The following is a 25321-nucleotide window of genomic DNA, read 5'->3' as shown; positions in this document are numbered from 1 at the left end:
GCGTTGATTTGGATCTGTGGCATAATGTAACTATTTACATACATACAAGATATTAAAAAATTAATGTACAAAAATGAGGACAAGCCAAACTTAACTGACTCAAACTATCTTTATCATTTGCTATTATTTCCCAGCTGATATCATCTAATCAATACGCATCTAAATCCGACTAATTCCCCCAAACTTTTCTATGAAGGCTGTGATGTAGACTGTGGATATTAAACAGAGAACCAGTTGACAACGACATAACACAGGACGGCTTAACTTTCAACCAAAACCATCCCTAACCTTGACCGAAAAGTTGACATACGGGGTGATACGAGATCAAGAGTTTTATCCGACGTCGTTCATCTCGTGTCAAAATCTGGTGAAGAAAAACATTCAACATTTCCCTCTGAAATGTGGTCGAGGATAAGCAGAAAGTCTCTGATACGTTAATACATGAGTAAACAAGCAGTTGTTCCGTACTTTTCTCTGCTTTCCTGTACTGTCGCTCGTCTCTTCTGACCTGCACGTTTAAAATTAGGCCTCACCGGCCAAACCTTTCAGCAGTCGCCCTCGTCCCGACTGCTCTGCAATCATTGTTCTTTTCGTTTCTTGTTCCAGCTCTGAAACCTCCTCGCTAACAATCACGGCACTCACCCAGGGTGCCGTAACTTCACTATCTGTTTCCAATTACTCCACAGGGCAAAAGCGGGGGGTTGGTGGTATTGGATGTTGAAAAAAGGACGCTTTCATCCTCTGCTGAGAAACTCTGAGGCAAAAATAGGATGTGGAAACGGATCAACAGTTTGGCAAGTGCTGGAGTGTTGCGGAGTATGCAGCCGCGGCATTTTCAGGCTGATTACCTGAAACCCCATTTTCGATCTAACAGCAACTGGCTGTGTTACTGCGGTGGTTTCACGTGTCATTTTATTTTCTTAACTGCTGCGGGCTGCCATCTGTGCCTGCCTGAAACTCACGGGGAAGGAAAAAGGCTCATGCCTTCAGTCGGTATCTCCTACTGTATATCATTGATGATATCCTCAAAAATAAAACTGTTCTCAACGCAGAGGTCTTTGGATGACTCATTGCGATAACTGGAAAAAGTTATGTGCTTTACTGGCATGCCAGGATTGTCTCAGAGGGCTGCCACTTGTTTCAGATGGTGTGTATCAAATTTCAGAATAAAAGCTCTTCCGAGCACTTTGCTTGGCCTTTGTTCTTCTCCGCAGGTACGAGCTGCTATCTCCCGCCTGTTAGCTATTCCCCCAGTGATGTGCAACACATGGAGAGGAAATGGTGGGAAACCGGATTCAACCCCAGGGGGCCGAATTGGAGGGGCGCAGGCCGCAGTGGCTTCGGCGCACATGGAGGTGGGTTACACGCAAGCCACATTTGACATGGTGTAGTTTTATCCTGCAGTGCAGTTCACAAAACCCTCCATCACAGTCACTGGTCATCAGTGTAATACTCGGTCTACTTAGAAAAAGCTTGTGGTCGAGTCGATGTGGGCCGCAGCTCTCCCATATGGTGTCGAGTTTCCACTTGTGCAGTCATGATATTTCTCACTGCGAGTGACTCATGATGGCTCTACAATCCCAAGAAAATAAAATATGAAACGACTCAGCTTAATAATTTTTTGTTTTATTTTTTTCGGCTCTCTGTTGTCATGACATTTCGGTTCGTCACTCTCGAGAGGTGTGGCGGGAATAGATGTTACAGAGTGTTACAACATCTTGCATTACGCCGACTTGTCAGCGTGGAGAAACTGACAGAGATATTCATCTGACATCTGCTGCATTAAAATGAAAACTTTGTGTCCGGGTTCGCCGGTGTACAAATTGCCGTGCTCTCAACACACTCTGTTCCTTTTTTTGACATTTCTGCGGAATAAGGTTAAAGTGTAACTTCACCCCCGGCTCTGAGTCAAACTCCATCAATTCCATCATTTTGAAAAATGCTAAACGGTGGGTAGGTGCTGGAGGGGTGGGGGGGGGGGCATGAATGTGCGAGGCTCGAGTTGCTCAGTGACATCCCCAGGCCAGAGAAAAATGGAGAGCGACACAGAATCGCAGGGCACCTATGCCAGAGGGCTTTTTTCTGAGGTGGAGGTCTTTTTCCCTCCCAAATCCCCTGGAGTGGACATCAGTGTGGGGGAGGACCGTCCCGAGCTGTATTGATTCCAATCGTTGGCTCCAGCCCCAGTAATGCCTGAAGCCAGAGCTCTTGGAGCCGAGCATGTTGTTAGAATAGCTCTCCGGTGAGAAACGCCGATTGCAGATGTACATAGCAGTGCGTTGCTGTCGAGAGACCCGCTGCCATCCGCAACCCACTGCTGAGCCCTGTGAGGGTCTCGTGGAGAAAAGAACGCAGTCCGGTGGTGCGTCTACAGCCGCCAACAGCACAAGTCTGCCGCCAAAATTGAAAAATACCAAGAGGAGGATCAGCAAAAATAGCGTACACTCCTGTGAATTATTAATCTCAATCGGTACATATTTTGAAAATGACTGTGGTTTCACAGACTACCACTGAAGGACGGGGTGCTGGGGGAAGGTGGGGCGCCCACATCTGATTAGAGCACGTAAACATAATTTTCTTAATATGTAAACTTCATGACGTAAAGAAGTCCCAAACGGTTGACTCTACGTCAGCACTGGCCTCGCAAGGTTGAGTACAATTTGAAACGGTAGACGGCGTGTTGCGCCATTTTCTACCCGTGAAATTAAGATTACTGTAACTTCGGAAAGAAATGTCAACATCGAAACCAGCACTGATGGGTTTCATCAAAGTACAGTCATATCAATTAGCTAACAGCTCAAAAGAACATGTTTGAGTGTGCAGTACCTATAACGAAATGAGGCGGGTAATTGCACAACTTTCAAGTAAATGACCCTTAAATTTGTAATTTTTAAGGTTTCAACACCACAGCAAAACATTCTCCCAGCAGCTACTTTTTCAAAAATACAACAGAGGGACAACTGGTCTCTCCGTTTACAGCACAACCAAACAAACTCATGTTGCTTTAATAAAGATGTCGATTAAATACAGTTGCAACCACAATCTGATTTCATGCTTCATGTGACACGAGTTGTTTCCCACACAAGAGCAGGACTCGGAGCTGGTTACCGTGCCGAGCCGTCAAAGAAGTGCACCTCGTCGCCTGTTACCCCCTCACCTAATAGCCCACTGTGGCTGCTGCTTCCATGACCCCCATGCAAAAATTCAAAATAACCCGCTGACCAAGAAAATGCAGTGAATCATTTCTGTTTTCGCGATGAACAATTGTTGTCAGCCAACTGTTTTGTTTTGTTTTTTTGGTTTCTTTTTTCGCCAGTTGAATGCTTTTAATGTGAAGCAGAAGGTGGTAGGAAACGTTTGGTATCAATTAGATTACATGCACACATTGTTTCCCGTGAGTCCCTCGTGTATGTGAAAGCAATCTGAGTCCAGCATCGCTGTGGCGGAATCTGCCACTAACACTGAAAACTACTATATACAAAGATATCACATAATGTTGTAATGGCTACAACTAGGTTTGATTTCATGAAAATCTCAGGGACTCCAACTTTCACTCTGCAAAATTCTCTAAATTAAGTTTATTTTCATTTAAACTTGGTGTAATTATTTCAATCCACCGAGAGATTATTTTACCGATTGAATAGAGGATTTTTAGATCGAATGGTCTAAACAAACAAACTACAGATAAAAAAACACAATGTGTACACTGTGCAGAATTATTCACTAACTAAATCTGTGTATCGCATAATGTTTCTGTTGGGGGGTCAGACTGATTCCCGGTGGCGCCACATGGGTCGACCTCCCACAAGACTTTGATTTGTTAGAGGCCAAAACAATCAGAAGTCCTCCTTTGAATCTCTTAGAGTCTCATTTCTTTCTTTTCTCTGTCTCTTCACAAAGCTCCAGCTTTTCCTATTCCTCCCTCCGCTCTCGGCAGCTGGCGGACGGCTTTGAAAAGTTGAGAGTCTGCCTGTTGATCAGATAGCCCCCTAACTAATGAAAAGCATCATGGAAGTGACAGCAAGATTAATGAAGTACCCTGGGCCGCGCTCGCACGCGGCGCACTGGGGCTTTTCCTGCAGGGCTGCCGCCGCCGCTTAACTGCTATTTATGGTGACAAATAATGCCCCAGTCTGCCACTGACACCTGCAAGTCAAGGTTAAAAAACACATTCGCCACAGCCGGTGCACGATGGAGGACGACAGTATGGGGGAACCGGGATGGAGGAAGGGAAGATGGGAGGAAGGGGGTGACAGAGACGAAGGAGTAAAGAAAGGGAGAGCTGCCATTTCAGATATAAAATAAACTTGTTTACTGGAACTGGGCTCAGTGGGGGGGGGGGTTTAGGGAGGAGGTGGAGGGTGGACAGGGAGAATGGGAATTCGGGATTAATTGAAAACATCTGTGCTGTGCAAAATGGCCGCAGCAGAGGAGACTGAAGGAGATGATAGCAGAGAGGAAATACACACAGCACTAGAAGACATTTATTGTATTTGATTCTGTATTTATTTATTTATTTATTTGTATATATTTATTTACAGAGGAGACAGCTGATGATGTTTAACTCACTGGCTGTTTGGATAGATATCTCAGTGTGTGTGTGTGTGTGTGTGTGTGTGTGTGCGTGTGTGCGTGTGAATATGTTTGTGTGCGTGTGCAGTCAGACATCGCTTTGATCAGGAAAGCGTCTCATCTGCAGTCAATACTGGCGGCCGGAGCTCAGGAGCGGTCAATTCTGTCTGACCTTCACTGGCGGCGTTACAGTGGGCCAATCAGACAGAGTGTGTGTGTGTGTGTGTGTGTGTGTGTGTGTGTGTGTGCGTGTGTGTGTTGGTGTCTGTTTGTGTGTGAGCAAAAAAACCCAACTCAGACGGAGGTTAAGCGCATGCGGAAATACTGACCAACAAACACACAGATGCACACAGGGATGTTCCTGCTAAGACCCTCGGGGACAGTGAGACCTCTGTCATCACAAACAGAAACACCAGTGCAAATATGTGCACAGAGCCTCCTTCTGCTCCTTCTTCTGCGTGTTTCTTAGCATGACATTCATACAATAGACAATAGACAATAGGCTAGGCACCGTCCGCTGCAACCCATGTCTCAAAACTTGCTCAGCGGTGCGAGCGGGGGAAGTCGAGGGAGATTCAACCTTATGCATGTGCCCTCCGACATCCAGGATTGAAAAGCAGGAGACAAGCAATCACTGACATTTTTATTCCCTCTGGAGACAGAAGCAATTTTTTTTTTTATGCTACTCAGAGTCACCAGAGTAAATATACCTACTTCGAAATGGAGATAGAGCTGCTGCTCGCCGTCAACTGCTTTCCCGGTTCTCTATGATATCCCTTTAACAAGCTACCGGGACTTGAATAAGAGAAATGATGCGTGGAAACACATTGCTCGAGAAATTAATTACGTCATTGTGTGCCTGCTACGGTAGAAAATAACAGCACAACGAGAGCCGAATATTCAGATTACTGGCTTAACGCAAAACATACCCGCAAGCCTCAGGCTTATGAGAAGCAGGAGAGAGTCTGCCGCTTCCACCTCATTTACAGCTGGTATTAAACTCACGATCTGTGTCTGAATGTCCTCTCCGGATATGGCAAAAACACGTTGATGCCAACGGTAAACGCACACACGGTGATCGGAACGGGACGGGTTTGGCCGGACCACGCCGTGCCCAGAGGTGATCTGGGGGATCATTTCAGGGGCGGCGAAAACCCAGCGAGGTGTCTGACAACACCTTCTGCTGTTTAGAAGTGACTTCCCATCACATAAAAGAGTCCTTTGTACTGCTGGTAAGAAAAATATCACGGCAAAAAGTCGACTGTTATGCCTGTTTGCAAAAAGCAACTCTTTTCCTTCACGCAGACAAAGGTGGCAGTGGGAAATGTATTTATACTTATATGATCTTGCTTATCTTGTAGCTACACTTCATTGCCTAAACTAACAGTTTTCCTATCAATTATCCATTTCTCTTATCAGTCTAATTTATAGAAAATTATATGGTTTCCATATAATTCGTATTTTCCTTGCATTGCACTTTTCATGTTTGGCAGAGTCTGTGTTTGTGGTTGTTTATATGTTTCTGTAAGAGTGTGTGTATATATGTGTTTGTGTGTGTGTGTGTGTGTGTGTGTGTACTAGGGGCTTATGTAGGTATATGAGCTTGCTTGCATATTGTCTGAGTTTGTGGGTCTGTGTGTGTGTCTTGTTTTTTGGAAATATTTTACTATTTAAGGGCGTGGTTGTTTATCTGTTTCTGTAAGTCTGTCTGTGTGTGTGTGTGTGTGTGTGTGTGTGTGTGTGTGTGTGTGTGTGTGTGTGTGTGTGTGTGTGTGTGTGTGTGTGTGTGTGTGTGTGTGGAGCACAGATAGAGGGGAGTAGCAGCAGTGTCTCATGGCTGCAGAAGCAGAGCAGCAGCAGCCCTGATATCAGCTCCTGTTGAGTCTGATTACAAGCATCCAGAGAGAGAGGGGGGGAATCACAGAAAGCAAGAAAGAGAGAGAGGGAGAGAGAGACACAGAGTGAAAGGGGGGGGGGCTGAGAGAGAGAGAGAGAGAGGGGGAGTGTAACTAAGTGAAAACAGAACAAGACAGAAAAGGGTGAGAAAAAAGGATGTGTAAAGAATGGAGCGAAGGACAAAAAAACAGAATCAATCAGTGCACTTACATGCACTTAAGTAACTGTGTTACTGTCAGCTTCCTGCAGTAATCTGATTTCTTTATCTTCATGTAAACAAGAAACCCGGTTTCCATAATTGGGGGAGGCGATTAGAAAAAAACTTGATTACCCGGCTACGTTTCTCCTGGAGAAAAAGACTTCAGACGGGGAAGGTATCACTGTGACAGCCGAGCAGCGGGATGAAAAGAAAGATCACGGCAGGCAGCGATTTGTCCTTGTTACGAAATAACTAGGTCCCGAGTCGGGCTGAAATGGAAGCTCCAGCGCCGAGTAGCCGCTTTAACAGGTGACTACTTGTAAAAATGTATTTAAACTGTGTGTTCTCGCCCCGCAGAGCCTGTGATCTCACTGTGCCATCAGTCCAAATCCTCCAGTGCACACACACACACACACACACACACACACACTTCTGTCTCTGTGAAGACAGTCATTGACATGGTGCATGACCTCGACCATCACAACTGAAAGCCTAACCCCAACGACGCGCTTACCCCTAGCCCGAACCTGAACCCGAATCTAGCCTGGACCATAAAACCAAGTCTTAAGCCCTCAAATAGCCCATTTGAAGTTCTCAAAATGTCCTCACTCCAGTGGTCCAAAACTCAAACTGGTCCTCACAATGTATAGCTGTACGAGTAAACAGGCACACACACACACACACACATAATTAAGCATCGCAAGGCAACATCTTGTACCACAAAAACTCTTAAAATAAATTAGCCATGGTTCCAAAATAAGCTGGGAGGCGGAGGGGGGGGGGGGGCATCACATTACAGACCGGCTGCGTGTATACGCGGTTATAACAGCTGGATGCAGTAAACAGGTTACCGTGTAGCCCCACAGCCAGGGCGCAAAAATGCTTCATAAATTTTACTGCAGGCCCAGAGCTGAAGAGAACGAACTCCGGAAATACAACGTCGAATGTCAAATGTCAAATCGGAGATGGCACCGGGGTTCTTTGTCGACTTCCAGCTGGAGTTGGAAGACGCCGCTTCTAAGACGCTGTGTGCTGTACATCATTGTAATGCTGGCATTTTAAACAGTAATCTCTTATGTAGATATTTCGGGGCCACCAGTAAAGGCCCTGAGCGCTTCGCTCCTGTGCCGTCTTTGATTTTACATAAGTTGTTTTGACGCTAACGGAAATAATGCTCATTGTTCCTTTGTTTTTGTTTTTGTTTTCCCACCCTAATCCTGCAGTAATTGTTTTATTGGCCACTTGAGGGCACCATAACAAGCTGTAAACACAACACCGGCCTATTACCGCCTTATTAAATGGGTTTGCTGACCGTGCTAGTAAACAGCTGCCTATTTATACATCCAACGGGCACAGAGCAACGTTAGCGTTCATTCGGAGACATGTCTCCGATCATGTAGTGAATATAAATTCCATATTCAGTTTTGGGGTTTTTTTTTTTAGCTCTGTTTTTGTCTTCTCCAACTTCCTACGTCGCCCAATTTCCAACATAACCTGATTTCTCCCAGCAATCTTTTTTTTTCTTTTTCTTCCTTTCGTATAAATGTACTGAGCGAAAGGAAGAGAACGATAAGAGACAAAAAGGGTACGTGAAGAAAGGCAGAGACAGAGAAAAGAAAAGAAAAAAAAACCGCTGCAAAGATATTTACAGGGTTGGAAACAGAGAGAGATGTGGGAGAGACAGAACCGAGGAGAGCGAGGGAACAGTCAGAGAGAAGAAAGAAGGAAAGGACCGAGGTGGAGATGGAGAAGGGGAATAAGATCAAATAAAGGAGAGACAGCAGGGGAAAGCGAGAAGTGTTGGGGAGAGAGAGGCTCGGTTGACACATGAAACAAAGATGAGACGAGAGAGAGAGACAGGGAGAGAGACAGGGAGAGAGAGAGACGTTTGTGGAGGAGAGGCTGATGCTGGAGAACGTACATAGATACCTCAGAGAGACAGAACAGAAAGAAGCCAAGGGATCCAGCGTGGGGAGGGGCGGAGGAGGAGGCGGCGGAGTGGGAGGAAGACAGAGAAGGAGGAAGAGGGAGGGGAACAACCGAAGAGGCGGGGAGGGGACGAGCGCGGCAAGGGAGGACCAGTGGGTGGAGAGAGAGAGAGGGCGAGCGGGCGGGCGAGCGAGCGAGAGAGCCGGATACGGAGGTCCACAGACAGCGGCGGTGTGCAGAGTGCAGCGCGCGGACCGGCCATTGACGCCTGCCGTTGGACTGGACGCACGTGCACAGGCACACACGCGCCCGAGGAGTGTACGAGACATGCCCGGGCTGCTGCCCATGGACACACACACACTGGCAGGGCACCAGAGAGGAAATACAGCGGATCCCCGAGCCTGAGGAGCTATGGAGAGCAGCATGTTCTTCGGTGAGTTAGTATTTCTGCGTGCGTTTGCGTGGTGTTTACCTCTCGACCTCGTGCGCTCGTCTGCAGACTCGTTCGTCTAAGCGTAAATGTGTATCTTTTTTTTTTTTTTTTTTTAATATTTTAACACTTCCGGATACTAAAAGCATGAGCGGAGGAAGCACTGGTTTCCATTAAAGGAAAAGAGTGTGAAGTTACACACTTACGAGTCCTCTTTCTTTTCTTTTTCATGTGTCTTTGTGTGCGTGCGTGCGTGCGTGCGCTCCCTGCATGTGCTTTAGCACAGTCAAATGCAGAGTACAAGTGCCCCCCCCCCTTCCTCCTATCTGAGATGTGAATGTGTTGCAGCCTTGTTTCTGGGTACTTAAAAAAAACACACACACACACACACACACACACGGAGAGAGCGGGTTGCTGTTACAGCAGAAAATGAAAATGAAAATGAAAATGAAAAAAAAAAAGGGCAAAAGAGCGCGTGAAGTCGCGCACTGTGGGATCCTGGAAGTGTTGAATGAACCTGCTCACCAGGTGACACCCCCCCCCCCCCTCCCTCATGCTCACTTTCTGGGCAGTTGGACTAAATCCCAGTTGGCACAGCTGCTGAGAATCCAAGCCTTTTTTTTTTTTTTTTTTTTTTTCTGGATCTGATTGTGTCTGATCGACCAGCTTGACCGTCCGTTGGGATCCAGACCAGACCAGACCAGGTCGGAGTCGCCAGCCTCGAGAGGCCCCTTGACAGTCTGCGTAGGCTGCTTAGAAAAATTGGAGGAAGGCTCCTTTTCATTAGTTCTTATGGAGGAAACCGGAGGAGGCTTAGCAAGACTTAATGCGAGAGCGGCTTCTCCTCAAGTGCTCTTCTCACAGCTGGCTTACAGTCACATCGGAGGAATAATTACACAGGGATCGAGAGGTCTGAAGGGGCGATTTGTTAAATGAAAGACTTTTTTTTTATAATGCCGGGGATTAAAGCAGTCTGAAGTTACAGACCGTGGCTTGTAAGAGCGAGAAGGATTTTCTCCTGTTATGCCATACACAGAGGCGGGAGGGGAAAAGGGGGAAGGAAAAAAAAAAAAAAGGGACCTGGGAGCTTATAAATGAATAAGCTGTCAGGTGCAGAGACGGCTTCAGCTCTTTGAGCTTCACCGCTGTCGTCGGTCAGGTGTGAAACAAAGAGAAAATAAAGGTGATGCGGGCCCGGTTGGATGGATGGGTTTTGAATTTGTCCCGGTTTAACCCAACATCATGAGGAGGGGAAAGCGGAGAAGCTTGCTGGCCTTGGACCAAAGAACGCTTCGGAGAGGTTTCTTTTGGTCTGTGTTTTTTTTTTTTTTGTCAGATGAAGTACCACGGACCGTCTTATCTCCACCGCTCAAAGTAAAACAAAACAAAACAAAAAAAAAGCAGAGGGAGTAAAGGTCACTGTTTGTGTTGGGGATGTGCATCGCTTTAGCATTTATGAATGCAGCCCATGAGTGCACGACTGCATAAAGAAAATAGATGGTATCTCCTAAAAGATTAATAACACTTTGTTCAGCAGCTGCGCATTGCTGCCATTAAACTGGAACATGTTTTCTGTTTAAAAAATGATCCATAGCAGGTGATATCATTAGAAGAGCCAGCGGGACTCTTGACCTCTTCGAAACAAGACGTCTAAGTGGAAAAGAATAAAATTAAACGGATCAAAAAGGACGTTCCCCCTTGCACTAAAAGCTGTCCACACACATCAAAACCAGGCAGTGGAAGAACTGTAACCCAGCAGGCTAATAGGTCTTGAGCGTGTGCTGCAATCCAACAAGCTATTAGGAGATGTTGAGACGAAGGCCCGGAGGAAATCTATCCGGTGTGTCTGGCTTTGCGGTTGGTGTTTAGCAGCACGTAAACGTCTTTTTAGTTAACCTCAGATTACAGAGCGCATGGGAAGTGAGTGTTGGATCCGATTCGGAGACAGCTGTTTTTATTGGTGAGCTACCCTCGCGACAGCAGCGAGGGCTACAGCACGCTAATCCGAAGGGGATGAAGGCAGCGTGTGTTATGTAGCTCAGAGCCAAAGGCGAGCCGTATGCCACACACTGGTGAGATTTATGGAATCTCAGGAGAATACAGAAGTTATCGTGCAAAGGTTAATTGGGAAATCAGTGAAAGTGGCTTTCAGAAAACAAGAATGTTTTAAATCTACCCTTTGTACTCACTTTGTTCAGTTTAATGGGGGTGAAATGATTTTATCGTCCTCGCTTGGAGGCAAGTGCTGATCTCAGAGCATGTTAAGGGGTCACAGAATATAATCAGCGAAACTCCATGAAAATACAAAAGGTGCTAATCACATCTGGAACGTCACCAGAATATGAATGACTTTCGGTGGGATTCAGATTTATCTAATAATTGGATTTATATTTGCTGAAGGAAATGGATTGGCCAGGTGAGAGCGATCTTCTTATTTTGAGGCTCTCCGGCTGCAGCGGACTGTCGGCTTCTCTGGACAGATCTTTATCGGAGGGGCGGCCGCCAGGTTCAGAGCACTAAGAGGAAGGTGGAGGGAACCAGCACAAGATGATTAATTATTAATGCCAGTCGGCGTCCTCCAGACATCATTTTTACTCTCTCCCTCTCTCGACACACTGCCGCAGGAGTAAAAACGCTTGAGCCCAGATAAGTGAATCTTTCAGGAAGGGCAATGCAGAGGACGGTCAGAGTCCGAGGCTCGCCGCGATATCGCAGCCGTACGCATCCTGTCCAGTGGGCTGCTCGTAACATCTCGTACTGTATGTGCTGCATCATTAAGCACAGCGTCAAAGAGAATGGATAAACAAAGGCCAGTGGGTAAAAAAAACTTTCATCCATTCCGATCTGTTTCAAATGTTTCCAGAAGTCGGATCTCCTCTCAGTTCTACATCATTACACTTCTGGGCAAGGCAGGGGAAAAAAAAGCATCTCCAAAAGCCCCAGGTTCAATGTGTGCCAACCGGCTCGTGCTAATTTTGATTAATTAAAATTTAGTTTAAGAAAATGCTTCCCTGAAGCATAGTACCAACAGACATGATAAGGTCTTTAAAGCTGCATTAATTCGTTTTTGTGTCCTCTCGGTGGAAGAATTTCACCCAGACGGGCTGAAAATGGCACACGTTTAAACTTATTATGGCCTTATAAAGTTGATATGTGCTAATGTGTTAGCAACTGGTTTACACATCTTGCAGACATGCAGCTAATTAGCATTCATTTGGAGTCGTGTTTTTCTCGTGACATGACAAATGTGAGTGCAATATTCACTCTCCTTTTAACTCTGATTTTGGTCTCTCATGCTCTTTAGCTTTAGCACATTTGGTGTTTTGCAGGTAGTATACAGTGTTTTTTTTTTGGGGGGGGGGTTGTTTTTTTTTGTTTTGTTTTTTTAACCTTGTTTAAAACAGATGCCTGCGGGCGCTACGAAAAGAAGTTGATGAGAGCAGCGAGACTGAGCCTGAACAGTAAAGTTGCTGGCCGGAATACCAAAACAGTGAGCTGAAAGATGCTAAAATGCTCCGTGTTTTTCTAGGGGAACCTGCAGAGTAGGGTGATAATTTTCCCGGGGTTCCTCACAACAATCTTCACCTTTCCCATTGCAAAAAATAATTTGATCTGTGGTTAATATAAAAATATTGATGAGTGCAGCTTTAAGGTGCTGCTTCATTACCCGATTGTGAGGCCCTGCCCGAAAAAGCGTCCGTATCGAAATCTAGTTTGAAGACGTTCATTGTGTCATAACTGTGCAGTAAAGACTATGCAGCAAAATTTCTAGTGTTGTATACTGTACAGAAGTTAAGTCGGTTTCAGGTTTGTTATTCATTAAGAGCTGCAGACAGAAAGAAATCATTTGTTTGCAGCTTTCTGTGTGGCCTAAAATAAAATTTAAAAAATCTGTGGTTTAATTTTACATAGACAAACATTTTTTATAACCTCAGACACTTAGAAAAATCTCACTTTTAGCCTTCACATACCTGCTCCCAGTGCCTGCATGAGAAGCTGATTGTGAGCAGTCTTCGTTGAGCTGCAAGACTTCATTCACCACGTAAAAAGAGCAGCAGCTTGTGGGGAAACTGTGTAAAAGGGGGGTGATAGTGACACTCAACCAGGGTTCTCATTCAAACGACCTTCTGTATTCTATTTGTTTGGCTTTGACCTTTCTCAGATGCTTTTGTTTTTGTCATGTCAATAAATGCTCCTGACAAAAAAAAAGTAGATTGCTGGCTGTGGTTTAGACAAGGCTGAGGTTTTTTTTTTTTTCCCACCGTTTTATCCTGCCCAACTCCCAGGCTGCCCCCCCCCCCCGCAGGCTTCCACTAGCTGCTTGAATGACTGTCACCTGCTGATCTTTCCGGGTGGCGTGACTCTCCTGAGCAGCTCAAGATACAAAGTACATGACGGCGTCAGCTGCAGAGACCCCGCCCCACCGGACCCTGCACTCTGCCGGTGGCGTCGGCATTTAGAGGCTGTCTCCAGAGCTCAAATATTAACATTTTTTAACCAAACTCAAGTCAAATATTGACACTTCTAACAAAATTATAATTAGAGATGCCATCTGCGTGTCTCTGCCAGATCCTGCTGTAATTTATATATATATATTTTTTTATCTTTTTCTGTCTTAGTGCCGTGGTACAGTCAGTGTCGGAGTCGGTGTGTCGCTCAGCGGTCAGGGTTGAAGTTCAGTTCGGCAGCCACGGGCTCATTTTCCCGCTCTGTCTCATATTTTGGTGTTGGTGAAAGATTATCAGGCTTAAGAGAGTTGAAACAACAACCTCTGCTGCAGACTGGAATGTGCTTTTGTGTTTGGACATGTAGGCTAGATCGTGATTGCTGTGTGTTTTTCCTTTGACAACAGGGGACGAAAGAAAATCATTCAAAGTTTTTACGCCTCAAACGACGTGAGGTTCAGGAGGGGTTGTGAGTTTAGAGGAGGTGAAATACAGTAAGCGGTCGACTGTGTCCAGTGAGGGAAAGTAAGCACACTTAGACAAACACTCTACCTAAATACAAATATGTGGTAATTGTGCTTTATTTCAATTTTACTGTGCTTTTTTTGTTTTTTACACTACTTTATACTTTCACTTCACCACTTTGAAGACAAAATACTGCACTTTTAACTCCTATATAATTGTTATCAGTTTCTTGAGAAATTCAGATTTTTAGCCGTGCTAGCATCATAGCTCCAGAGGATTGACGGCGGTGACGCCGGGTGGTTTGGCCTGGGTTGTTTAGAAACGAAGCAGCTTCGGTGATCCCTCAAGTTGCATCGTCGAGTTAAATTTTTGAATTTGTCCAATACCTTGGTTTATGAACATGGCAACATGCTAAGTTAACATTTAGCTCACAGCAACTTAGTGCTAACAGCTTTGTTATTGTCTTTGCTATTTTATTCTTTGTGCTAAATATTTTTATTGCAAATTATTTGAAGAATGTTACAAAATTAATCTTTATGTACTTATACTTGATAGATCTGATAAGCTTTTTTTTTTTTTTTATCTTATCCTTCTACTTCACCACATTGCAGCAGGAAATAAAGTATTTTTTTTGTTCTGCTACTTTATATATTTGACCACCGAAGTTACTAGTTACTTTACAGATTCCGACTTATCACAAAAAAACGGATGATCAACTTATAAAGTATGATGCAATCTCACATGTTAAACGACACAGCAGCACATAAGGTAGTTGATATGAGCTTCAACAGGATCAGCTGCGACATTAAAATGTGGCTTAAATTACATAGGTAATAATAGAAATTCAAAAATATTGAATAATAAACCAGCTCAAAGGGCCCATTCTGCATAAGTGAGTCTGTTCTGTACATCTGTACTTTTACTTCTAATGGAGAATTTTTTTGTATAAAGGATCATATTGCCATTTATGCTTAAGTGAAGGATCAGAATGCTTCTTCCACCAAAATTCAGCAGAAAAACACGACTTTTATTGTGTTTTCTTGTTCAGTTCAAACCATCTGTGTGACGTTACAGGTTAGAAAACTAACCGACTTCGGTCGTGGTGACATGTCAGATTTCACCTCCTATCAATAAGCAAAATGAACATGACACTACCAAGCAAATTCACGTTTCGGTTTGTCACTCTTCATTTGGCTGCAGACTAATCCCACACATCAGCCCCGGTGCGTTTAGACGGGGCTGTTTTGACTGTGCACGTCGGAGCGGTGAATGGTGGATTTGGCCGGGCGCGAGGTGAGGCGTGCCTGTGGGCTGACGTCAGGCCAGCGTGTCGAGAGATGGCACGGTTGGATGAACCCTACAGAAGGATATGCTTTGTTAAGGTTGGGACGAGGACGTGCCTCCGCATGAGAGACGGCATGTGTTCTTTTTCCAACAGATGGCAGCGCTCCGGCGACTGGAGGGAGAAGACAGAATGAGAGGGGGGGGCAGTCTGTGGTTTCCCCTCTTTCTCATCTTGTCTTTATGAGTTTTGCTTTTTATTTACCCCTCACCATTGCCTGGGGACCAAAATGTGGCAAGCCTTGTTTTTATTTGTCTCAAGACAGGGGTTTGATATCTGTATCTGCCAGTGCTTTAGAGCCATGCTGGCCCAGAGTTCCACTGTTGTTAAATGTGCAGTGATAAAAAAAAAAAAAGAGAGAAAAAAAAAAAAGCTCCCTCTGGTTCTCATTATGGCTTTTTGCGAAATAGCTTCTTTAATTCCTAATGTTTTGGAAGTCTATGACGGTTTTCTCTGCCTCTTTTTTTTTTTTTTTTTTTTTTGATCCCACCGTGTTGAAATCAGCCCTGTACTGTTTCCAATTGGTGGTTTATAAAGCACTCTGCTGGCGTGGCACACTCACATGACAATAAAAGTGAAGTATTTACTTTTGTTTTTCCTAGAGATGTGTGGGCCAGGCCTCCCTTGAATCATCTTATAAGACACGCTGTGCCTGCTGCAGTCATTCCACATCAGCTATTAGTGACGGCATCCTCAAAACGAGAAGATCTGTTTTGGAGAGATAAACACCGTCGGAGCATCAGGCAGCGGTCAACTCCATGTACAACTTGTTATCACTGAATAGTTTTGGTCAGATTGCGGAGAAATTTAAGTCAGTAGATTCACGAGCCAGCAGCCAGTGAATGACGGACGGAATCTTATAGCCAGTTAGCAGTAATGGAGGTCACTCTCTTAACCCTGGCGGCGGTGGAGGTGCTGAGGTGCAGGTAGCCAACCCCAGAATGTAAAAGTAATCCAATTACAAGTGCAAGTCCTGCAGTCAAATGCGCAAGTATCGGTAAAGACTGAGTGTAAAATAACGGTAATCCCCAAAGTCTGAAATTGAAAATTAAGTTATGACGAGTTGGTAATAAAATATAAAAAATAAAACGATACAATAGAAAACATTTTGTGATGGAAAAGTGCAGTGAGATCATAAAAAAGTCTTATTTATTTATTTTATTTATTCGAGCATGGGCGTTCATTTTTGATGTCAGGATCAGTATGTGAGACAAAACATTTTCAACTCAAGGTCCGCTTACTGGCATTTTTTTGGCTTTCGACCACATCGCATCGGTCTTCATCAGCTGAGATGCGTCGAAGAGTTCCAAAAAAAAAAAAAGGGTTGTAAGTGTACCATGAAATTCCCCCAAAAGTATGATTCAAAGCTCTGGAGTTCAAGCATTAAAACCACACACACACACGGGAGATTTGGGGGATTTCTACACTCTGCAAACTGCCAGAATTAGTTTTTTACTCCTGGCGTTAATTTAAATGAAATCAACTTGCACCGTAAGCTCTGGAATTACAGTAAGGAATATCTGCCTCGGCGGCATTGGTGCTTCAGGTGCTCAATAGTTAAATACGGCACCTTCACAAATAAGATGCTGCATGGTGCGCACAGACAGTGTGATACAGGCAGGCACAGACTAAACACACACACTCTGAAGGCTCACTTGGCTGTAAACAGGAAGATTTTTGGCTCCAGCGTCTGTCCCTGTTGCTGTCTGCAGTTCAACATGTTGCATTTGCTCTCCCTCCCACAGGTAACACATGTCAAAATGGCCTCATGCCTGCCCTGATGCGTCCCACCCTGCCTGCCGTCCAGACCTCACTGGGCATGAAGCAGCTTCTGCCGTTTCCACTGGAAACAGCCTCAGCGGTCAGCCTCTTCCCACGATTCAACACGGTCAGTCTCATCAAATTCAAAGTCAGAGGGGGCTTTATCGGCATGAGAGTTTCAGAAACGACGTTGCCAAGGCATCAAAGTACAGTTAAGCCAAGTACATAACAGGAAAAAAAAGAACAATAAAACGACGCCAAGATTTTGTGTGTGTGTGTGTGTGTGTGTGTGCGTGCGTGCGTGCGAGACCCCTTATCTTCCTGTGTGCCATGTGATCTGCTCGCTGGCTTTCTGATGCGTCGTGACCCTCACTAAAATCATTCTGAAGGATACCAGTGTTTTGGGTTGAAGATGTGACTGAGTCTTTTATTTCCTAGGTCATGTTCAAAACATTGTCTGTATCTGATCTCTGTACTCGCAGACGTCTTTATTTAAAGCTGTTATCGCTGCCTCGAAGCTGCAATAAACAGCTTTTAGCTCTGACTCACCGAGGTCCGACCTTTCTCAACCTCATTTGGTCAAGTTCATGTGTCTGTGTTTTTATGAACGCTCGTTCTATTATAATTACCCATGAAACATCTTACTATGATGAGGCTCTTAAAGCTTTAATGAAAGACTGCATGTTGTGTTAGGCAAAGATTTATTCAGTTGGTAAAAGAAGTTGATCTCAGACAACTTTAGTTTATTTCTGTTTTTGTAATGCAACAAGACTGGGTCAGAACCTAGTCTGTGGCTGGACCATTCTTTATCTTTTTGCTTCTGTCCTACTCTCTGTGCTCACATATACGGTAATTTATTACAGCCGAATTCCCAATAAAGCTGTTCTCATTTTATATGTTTTTCTTTTTCTGTTGTCAGACAACGGAACAAGTATGAAATAGTGACTCAAACGTGGCCCGTTAAGACGACACGTTAACCAGCAGTCACTTCCAAGCCATGTCCAAGTTGCTGTTCTGCTCTGCTAAAATCCTGATTTTTTTTATAACCGCGACATCGTCTGACCAAAACCATACACATAAATTTCAGACAACGGCTCTGCTGTGATTTCAGCTGTATTTACCTGTAAAATGATCAATCAGTGAGAACGTTGGAAGCGCATATACGTCTATGTCAGCTCAATTGATTTAGGTGCATTGAGAGGTGTGCTTGAGGGAAAGCCCGACCTCGTGCTCGCGGGGCAACACTGGCGACTCTTTTCTACGGAAAGTAGCAGAGTTTTTCCTATAACTCGCTAGATTTGTCACTAGGTGATTTTGTGAAGGGGAAAAAAAAAGTCGCCAAAGGGGTCTTAAAAGTCAGTAAATCTAGCAACAAAGGTGCTAACTTGGCAACACTGCCTGTAAACGCCCCCTGTTGATGTAATAGAAACTGTTTGCAGCAATTCATTCTGAAAGAGTAACGGCCAATGAGGGAGCTCCAACCCTCAGCCGGCCGACCAGTGGTGTAACTTCATCTCACAGTCAGTCAGTCAATCACGGACCTTTGTGTTTTCTAGGGCTGGTGTCCCTGTTGCAGTCCAGCCAAAAATGCAGCTTGATGGATTATGTGTGATTATTGTGTTGGTGCATTAAGTCTGCAGATAAGTCGCATATTTGACTTTGTCTTGGTGGTTTCCTGACAGCTCTGTCTTTAGGCTCTAAGACCAAACTCATAAACTGAAAACAGGTTATTTCTCTTTGAGGAATTTGTCCGCCGAGTACAACTCGTCTCCTTGTTAACATTCGCGTCTGTTTCTGTCTTCATTCAGACAAACAGAAACATAGTTTGCCATAGAAAATGTTGAAAAGTAGTGTCTAGCAGTTGTAGACAATAGTGTTTTCTAAAACATGACAAAAATTGATTTTAAAAGTACAGCAAGTGTTGGTGCATTGAATGTCCTGTTGAATGCCAACTTTTTTTATTTCTTTCTTTCTTTTTTTTGGTACAGCTACAAAAACGGCATCTTTTGTCAAGAATTCTGCAAACAATTAAAGGGGAGTTGACAAAACATGCTTGGTGGTGCCTTTACTGGCTGATTGGAACATGTAGTGTTACTGTATAATGACCTCTACATGAGAGTCACTGTACAATACATTGCGCTACCTCTGGAGGCGGCAAAAGTTCAACTGCAGAAATGCTGCAAAGCCATACAAATAATTTGGTAACGCTTTCGTTTACGGCTCTGTAATTTGCTAATGAACATTTCTACGAAATTTCCCGGAGAAACCTGTGAAATATGGGACTAATTATAGAGAAAAGAGTTATTACATTTGTAACTAACTCATTCCAATTAAATGCCAGTGTGACCTAGAGAGTCAATGCACAGCAGGTCAGCTCAACATGCAAAAATGTGAAAATATGTCCACAGGAATCCAACATACGTGGAGGACGCAGCTTCCAAAATATTTACTTGGGTTTAAAGTGAGCTTTTCTTTCAATTAAATTCCTATTTTCTCAGTAATGAGAACCGAGCTACAGTTATTTATTAGGAAACAAAAAGGCAATTGACACGTTAATTAATCGAAAAGGTACAATTTTCCCTCGTAGCAGCCAAAGCATAATTGAACTTTTTTTTATGGTTATGTTTGGGCACTGAGAGCTTGGTTAATGTTAGGGAACAATCATGGTCTTGGTTTGAAACAGAAGTAAGCACTGACTTGAAAAGTGACACTTTGTGTTGACTTTAACAATTAACCGAAACCTTGATCTCTCCCTAACTTTAACCAGAGTGCTTCTGTTGTGTTTAAACCCAACCACATGTGGGTCTGCAATGCCAAGTTCTGTTTTTTTTTTTTTTTTTTTGTACTTGTACCAGCCACCCTGAATGCCTGTGAGCCTATATCCTGGGTGCAATCACGTTTTCCCGTCGCAATGTAATCAAAAATACAAATCGGTGTTGAATAGATGGGATTTCTGAGAGACGGGGATGATCTGTAAATCTGAATGTGATTCGACCGCCTGAGGGTGTCACCAAAGGGGGTGTCGAATGCTGCGCAGACCGTAAAGCCCCTTGAGGCAAATTTGCGATTTGTGACTTTGGTCCATATGAATAACACAGACTTGACTTGACTTGCACCGAACTTCTCCCTCCATCTTTCTCAGGCTGCCCACTGACTCCCGGTCTATGACTCTGGTCCCCTCCCAGTCTATGCTTTTACTGGCCTGGTTTGCTGTCTATACATTTGTCTGTCTTAGGTATACTATTTATTGATGGTTATTTTGACATGGCGAAGTTGCCGTCATGTTCTAAAATTTGAAATAATTCCTTCAAAGCTAATTTTTTCCATATACAGGGGTGTCACATTTCAGACTCTTTTATTGGCCATTTTTTCCCAGTATTGATAACTGACGTAAACAGCTTTCTGAAAAGCAATGGTAGCATGTGGCTACGCAGACCTCATTAGATTTGCAATCAGTGAGGCGCTACCTTTTAAATGGAGCACTCACCCAATGTGCACTTACCGTACCAGGACTCTTGTGTACACTCATGGATCTATTGATTTTTCTTTTTGAAAGCAGAGAGTAATTATGAGGAAATATGTGGCCTTTCGCATATCAAATCAGCGGGGTCATCAAAAAAATTTGTTGACTCCTGGAAAATCCCGGACAGATAAAGGCCTAAAAGGTTTTTCAGTGTCTTCTTTTGAATTACAGGGATAGCTCAATTGAAAAACTGTCTGTAAGAGAGGTTGAAATATGGAGCACAGCTGGATAAGAGTGAGAAAAAACACACACATGAAGGGAAAAAGCGGGGACATCATGGAGAAAAGCCTAGATAACCCACGGGAAGACAGATTGTTTCTCCAAGGAGTTTCTGCGTCACTTTTCTCGCCCCGTCTAATCTGTATTTAACAGACTTGTCTGCAGATAATAAGTAAGACACCGGGAAGCCTCCAAATGGTGGAAAGCTGATACTAGATGAACACAAAGTAATCACCGCTCGCCCTGTGACACACAGACACACACCATTCTCACTCTTTAAGCCCTTCGCCTTTCTCTCTCAGCCTCCTCCTGTTTCCCTCTTTTGTCGCTGTTTCTCTCAGCCTTTCCTCAGAGTTCCCGATTTCCTAATCACCAGCCGAATGTGCTGCACTTGTAAAAGCGAGAGTCGACACCAGACGCTTTCTAAAAGAGTTCATACACAAGTTACTGCTCTACATTCTTTCGAGCTGCATACACAAGCGTTTTTGCAGCACTTTCAACACCAGTGTAAGTTTGGTTTCAACGCCGCAACAAAGGAGCCTGTTTGCCAGCTTGCAGGTCTGATTGGGTTCCTATGTGTGTCTCACACTGCGTGGCTCTATGGCTGGGAAAAGGTGTTTTACTGATCATATAAACAGGGCTGGAAGAACTGAAATGCCAAATCAGTGCCACGGAGGAAAAGTCCTGGATTCAGATTGTTACTTGAGGCAAACTAAGCGACTGTTGTCAGTAAATTGTACCTAAGAATCTTAAGTAAAAGTACTTACCTTGTAGGTCTAGGGGATTTATTTATTTTTTGCTTTCATATCAGTTAAAGAAGGAAGGAAATGAGGAAGGGGGAGAAAAGGAGTGAAAGAAGAAAATAAGAGAAGAGGTCGGTAATGATACAAAAGAGGACAGTTTAGTAGAAAAGAACAAAGGAAAGAGAGAATAATGAAGAAACCATAGTAAAGATATTAGTGATATTCATGATTATGTGAAGTATAAAGCGGCACAAATGTAAATAATAAAATATGTTCTGAAGTAAAGTTTGTAACTAACTTTCTCTAACTAAAAAGTACTTTCCACCTCATCCACATAGGAGTGATATGGCTTCTTTCAAGCAGTTTATTGGAAGTTGCAGATCTGATTATAATTGTGCACAGAAACCAAACAGCTATTTGATTGAGTCCAGCAGACGTTGTGATTTACAGATCACGCTGGAGCTAGTTTCCATCTGCACTCCCACTGAAAGCACACAGACTTCTATCTGCTGAGATGAGGTCAGATTTGCCTATGTGACTCCAGGGCTCAATAAACATTTATTCTCCCTTATTAAAAAAAAAAAATACACATACAAAACCAAATGATCCTATAGATGATGATGGCTGTTCTTCCATTAACGCGCTGCAGAAGTAAGAACACACTTCATCCAAAAAACATTCATATTATTGGACAAATTTTTCGTACAAAAGAAAATAGTGAAAGCAAGTGCGTGTCCACACCTGCATGAAATGGCACTAATACTAAAGTCTCTCGTTGAGTCTTTGTTCAGTCTTGTTCTGGGGTGAGTGACTGACACAATCAGGAAGTCATTGGCTGGAAGGAAGGAATGGATATTTGTCTTCTCTCCATATTTCTTTCTTTTCCCCCCAGTGGTACGCCTTAATGCAAGTCAGTGTAACAGAAAAATGTGGCTTCAAGACAAAAAAAAAAGACTCAAAGCATGTAACTATATGTGCTCTTGACCTCTTTTGAGAAAAACCACTTACAGCTCGTTACATGGATGTGATGAGGATGGCACATCGTTACTTTGCAGCAAGGAGGCCAGTTCTCGGTGAAAAAAAAACAAAGTGAGCATTGAAGAACTTTTGGGATTGCTCTGCAACTTTCAATTGATTCAATCGCATAGGAGTTATTGAAATTGCCACCTAGAAAGAAATGGAGCAAACCAGAGAAGAAAAGGGGGGGGGGGGGGAGCTCCACAGGAACGGGTGAGTGTAATGAAAGAGAAAAGTGAAAGGGGGGGAAAGTAGTTTTCAGTTTAACAGAGTGGAGGGCCGAGTGGAGGAGGTGTGTGTGTTTGTGTGTTGGGGTTGTCTGTCTTTGGCCATGAAAATAAGATCTATCTTGCCCAGAGCCTACATTTGTCTTGGAGAAACAATACAAACTCAATTTCCCCCTGCAGAGTAATCAGGAATGTGATTTATGGATTCTGTGCGCAGATCTGCACGCTGGGAAATTGCTACGTAGTCCTGCAACAGCAGTGACACACAGGCCTCGGTCGGCTCTCACAACAGCATCGCAGTCCCTTTCAGTGTGTACCCCCGCTAAGTCAATGTTAGCATGGATGGCTGTAATGAAAACGCGCTCTTCGACAAAGCACATAAAACAGTGAGCAACAAAGTCGGAGGAATTATTTTTTGTTTTCAGGGTTTCTGGAAGTAAAAGTTCTTTCAACTGTATTTTCTGCATAAGCAGTGCTAGGTGACGGATAGTCGGGACACGTCCAAGCTAGCCTGACCTGACCCCAATCACTGAATCACATTTTCAGATTTGTTCGGCGATTCAGCTAGGTCTGGCGCGCTCATTCACTGCCATTTCCTCCAACTAGGGAAACAATCTTTGTAGCTTTGTCGGCGGCATTGGGAACGCGGACGCCCTCTTCCAACGTAGCAGACTAGCTACAAACCTATGTCCACGAAAAACAGCAAAAAAGAAAAAATGGCCACAACAATAGCGACGGATGAGATGGAGGCAGCTGTACAGGTTGCTGTACAAGTCGACTTACATAAATAGCAACGCTAAAATTGCCATATCTATTCGATTGTTGGGAAATCCGTCTACTGCTCCCAGCAGTCGCTGCTGCAGCCTCTGTGTTGACGTAAAATGATGCAGGCTGGTCACTGGTCACTTGTTACTGATTGGTAAGCATTAAACAAAACAAAACAATCCCCCTCGAAACAGATATTGGCTAACATAAGTACGAGGGGATGCCTGAATTAATGACATGAAACAAAGTGCAAGTCCGGTCTGATGATCAGGCCACGTCTGTGGTTTGGCATCAGAAAATTAAAGAGTAAGCTTTGTAGAAATCATAGTACATTTTACAACTTAAATCAGTTTGGATTTGGCATGGTGTTTTGTTCCCATTTCTAACAGCAAAGCATTTTGAATTCACTGCAGCCCTGATTCACTCCCCTGTCTGGCTTCTTCTCCACAGCGATGGAGGCTGATGCTGATCGGTATTGGTGTAGTTATCTAGATAGAGCCTGAGATGGCTCCATATCCAACTGACATGAAAAATACAACTCATAAATTTAAGCTGTTCTTATCAATATTTTAATAACGACATTGGATCGAATGACTGTGTAATGTGGAAAAAAGGACAGAAAAATGACACCGAATATTGGACTTATCTATCTAGCTGGTATCCAGTAACACAGATTCAAAATATTGCTAATAGTGCTCCGTGTCTTTCGGTGTTCCCAAGCAACGCTGCCTCCTAGAAATCACATTTATATATAACTAAATTGTTTCTCAGTTACATTGTGGTGACAAATGTGATCGCTGGCTGGCTGATGTTCAGAGCCAACTTTTTTGTTTTTTGTTTTTAAAGAATGAAGCGCTACATTTATGGACTGCACCGCGGTCACTGGGACATGGTCGGGGGAAGGATGGCAGGCGTATTGCGGTTTTTGTTAAATGTTAAGAAACTCGTTGGGTCTCAAGTCACTGCTGACTTTTTTATGTATTAAACCTTTACCAAGTGCTGTAAGAATGTAAACAGAACCATAAAAAGTTTAACAATGCTGTAGTCACTGCAAGTGGATATTGTACTGCTATAAGTTTGCTTATTTTGATGGAAAACAAATTAAAATATGTTTTCAGTGAACATTTGACCGCAGCTTCCCACATACCTTTTAATTAACAACATTTCCACTTTACATTAGTATGAAATGTAATCTGGTCTGCATTAACAATCGATTTGCTGTTGCAAAATAGTTTCATGTAAGTGTAATTTCTAGGAGACAAGAGGCCAAAAGGATTGATTACAGCAGCTATAAATCTAACTCATGATGTCCATAACATAATCTTGTTATGGCCGTCAGTATAAATATATATGTACTTGGATTTTTGTACATCAATTTTTGTATGTGAAACACAGTGGAGACAAGACAAATTTCAGATAAATCCGAATATAAATTTAGAATCTAATCTAATCTGCTATGGGTAAATCAGGAGACTCTTGTGTCTAATTGTGGATATCATTAAAAAAAGTTCTTCAAAAAGAAATTTACAATGGTTAAAAAAAGAGGAGAAAAAAAAGAACTGGTGGAACCAGCAGTTATTCCCACTCTATAGCTTTACTCTTTCCTTTTTGTATTTATTGACTTTCAAATGACAAATGATAGCTCAAAGCATGCTCTGTATGATGATAAAATGAAAAGAACAAAGGCCTGAGTCATGGCTGTTTTGCCGACTCTCATTTGATTTACACATGTCCCATAAACATCTAATGGACTCTATAAATTTTACTCCTGGGGGAAGCATGCAAGCC

The 25321-nt window shown here is 43.5% G+C and overlaps 1 protein-coding gene across 3 annotated transcripts in view; it reads left to right on the top strand.

The window, feature by feature from the left end:
• Positions 1–8765: 8765 nt before the first annotated feature.
• znf385d (zinc finger protein 385D) overlaps positions 8766–25321 on the top strand; it is a 71344-nt gene continuing 54788 nt past the window's right edge. The window contains exons 1-2 of one of the 3 annotated variants that reach the window (XM_040117838.1): positions 8766–9029; positions 17024–17166. In XM_040117838.1, the coding sequence (XP_039973772.1) occupies positions 9008–9029; positions 17024–17166 (165 nt within the window). In that variant the 5' untranslated portion in view covers positions 8766–9007. The remainder of the gene's footprint in view (positions 9030–17023; positions 17167–25321) is intronic. The other 2 variants (XM_040117837.1, XM_040117839.1) reach the window with 2 other exon arrangements.

Source organism: Xiphias gladius, chromosome 22 (genome assembly GCF_016859285.1).
Source record: "Xiphias gladius isolate SHS-SW01 ecotype Sanya breed wild chromosome 22, ASM1685928v1, whole genome shotgun sequence".
NCBI classification, from domain to species: Eukaryota; Metazoa; Chordata; class Actinopteri; order Istiophoriformes; family Xiphiidae; genus Xiphias; species Xiphias gladius.
Note: the sequence above shows the minus strand (reverse complement) of the source record. Positions and strands in the feature narration are given on the sequence as shown.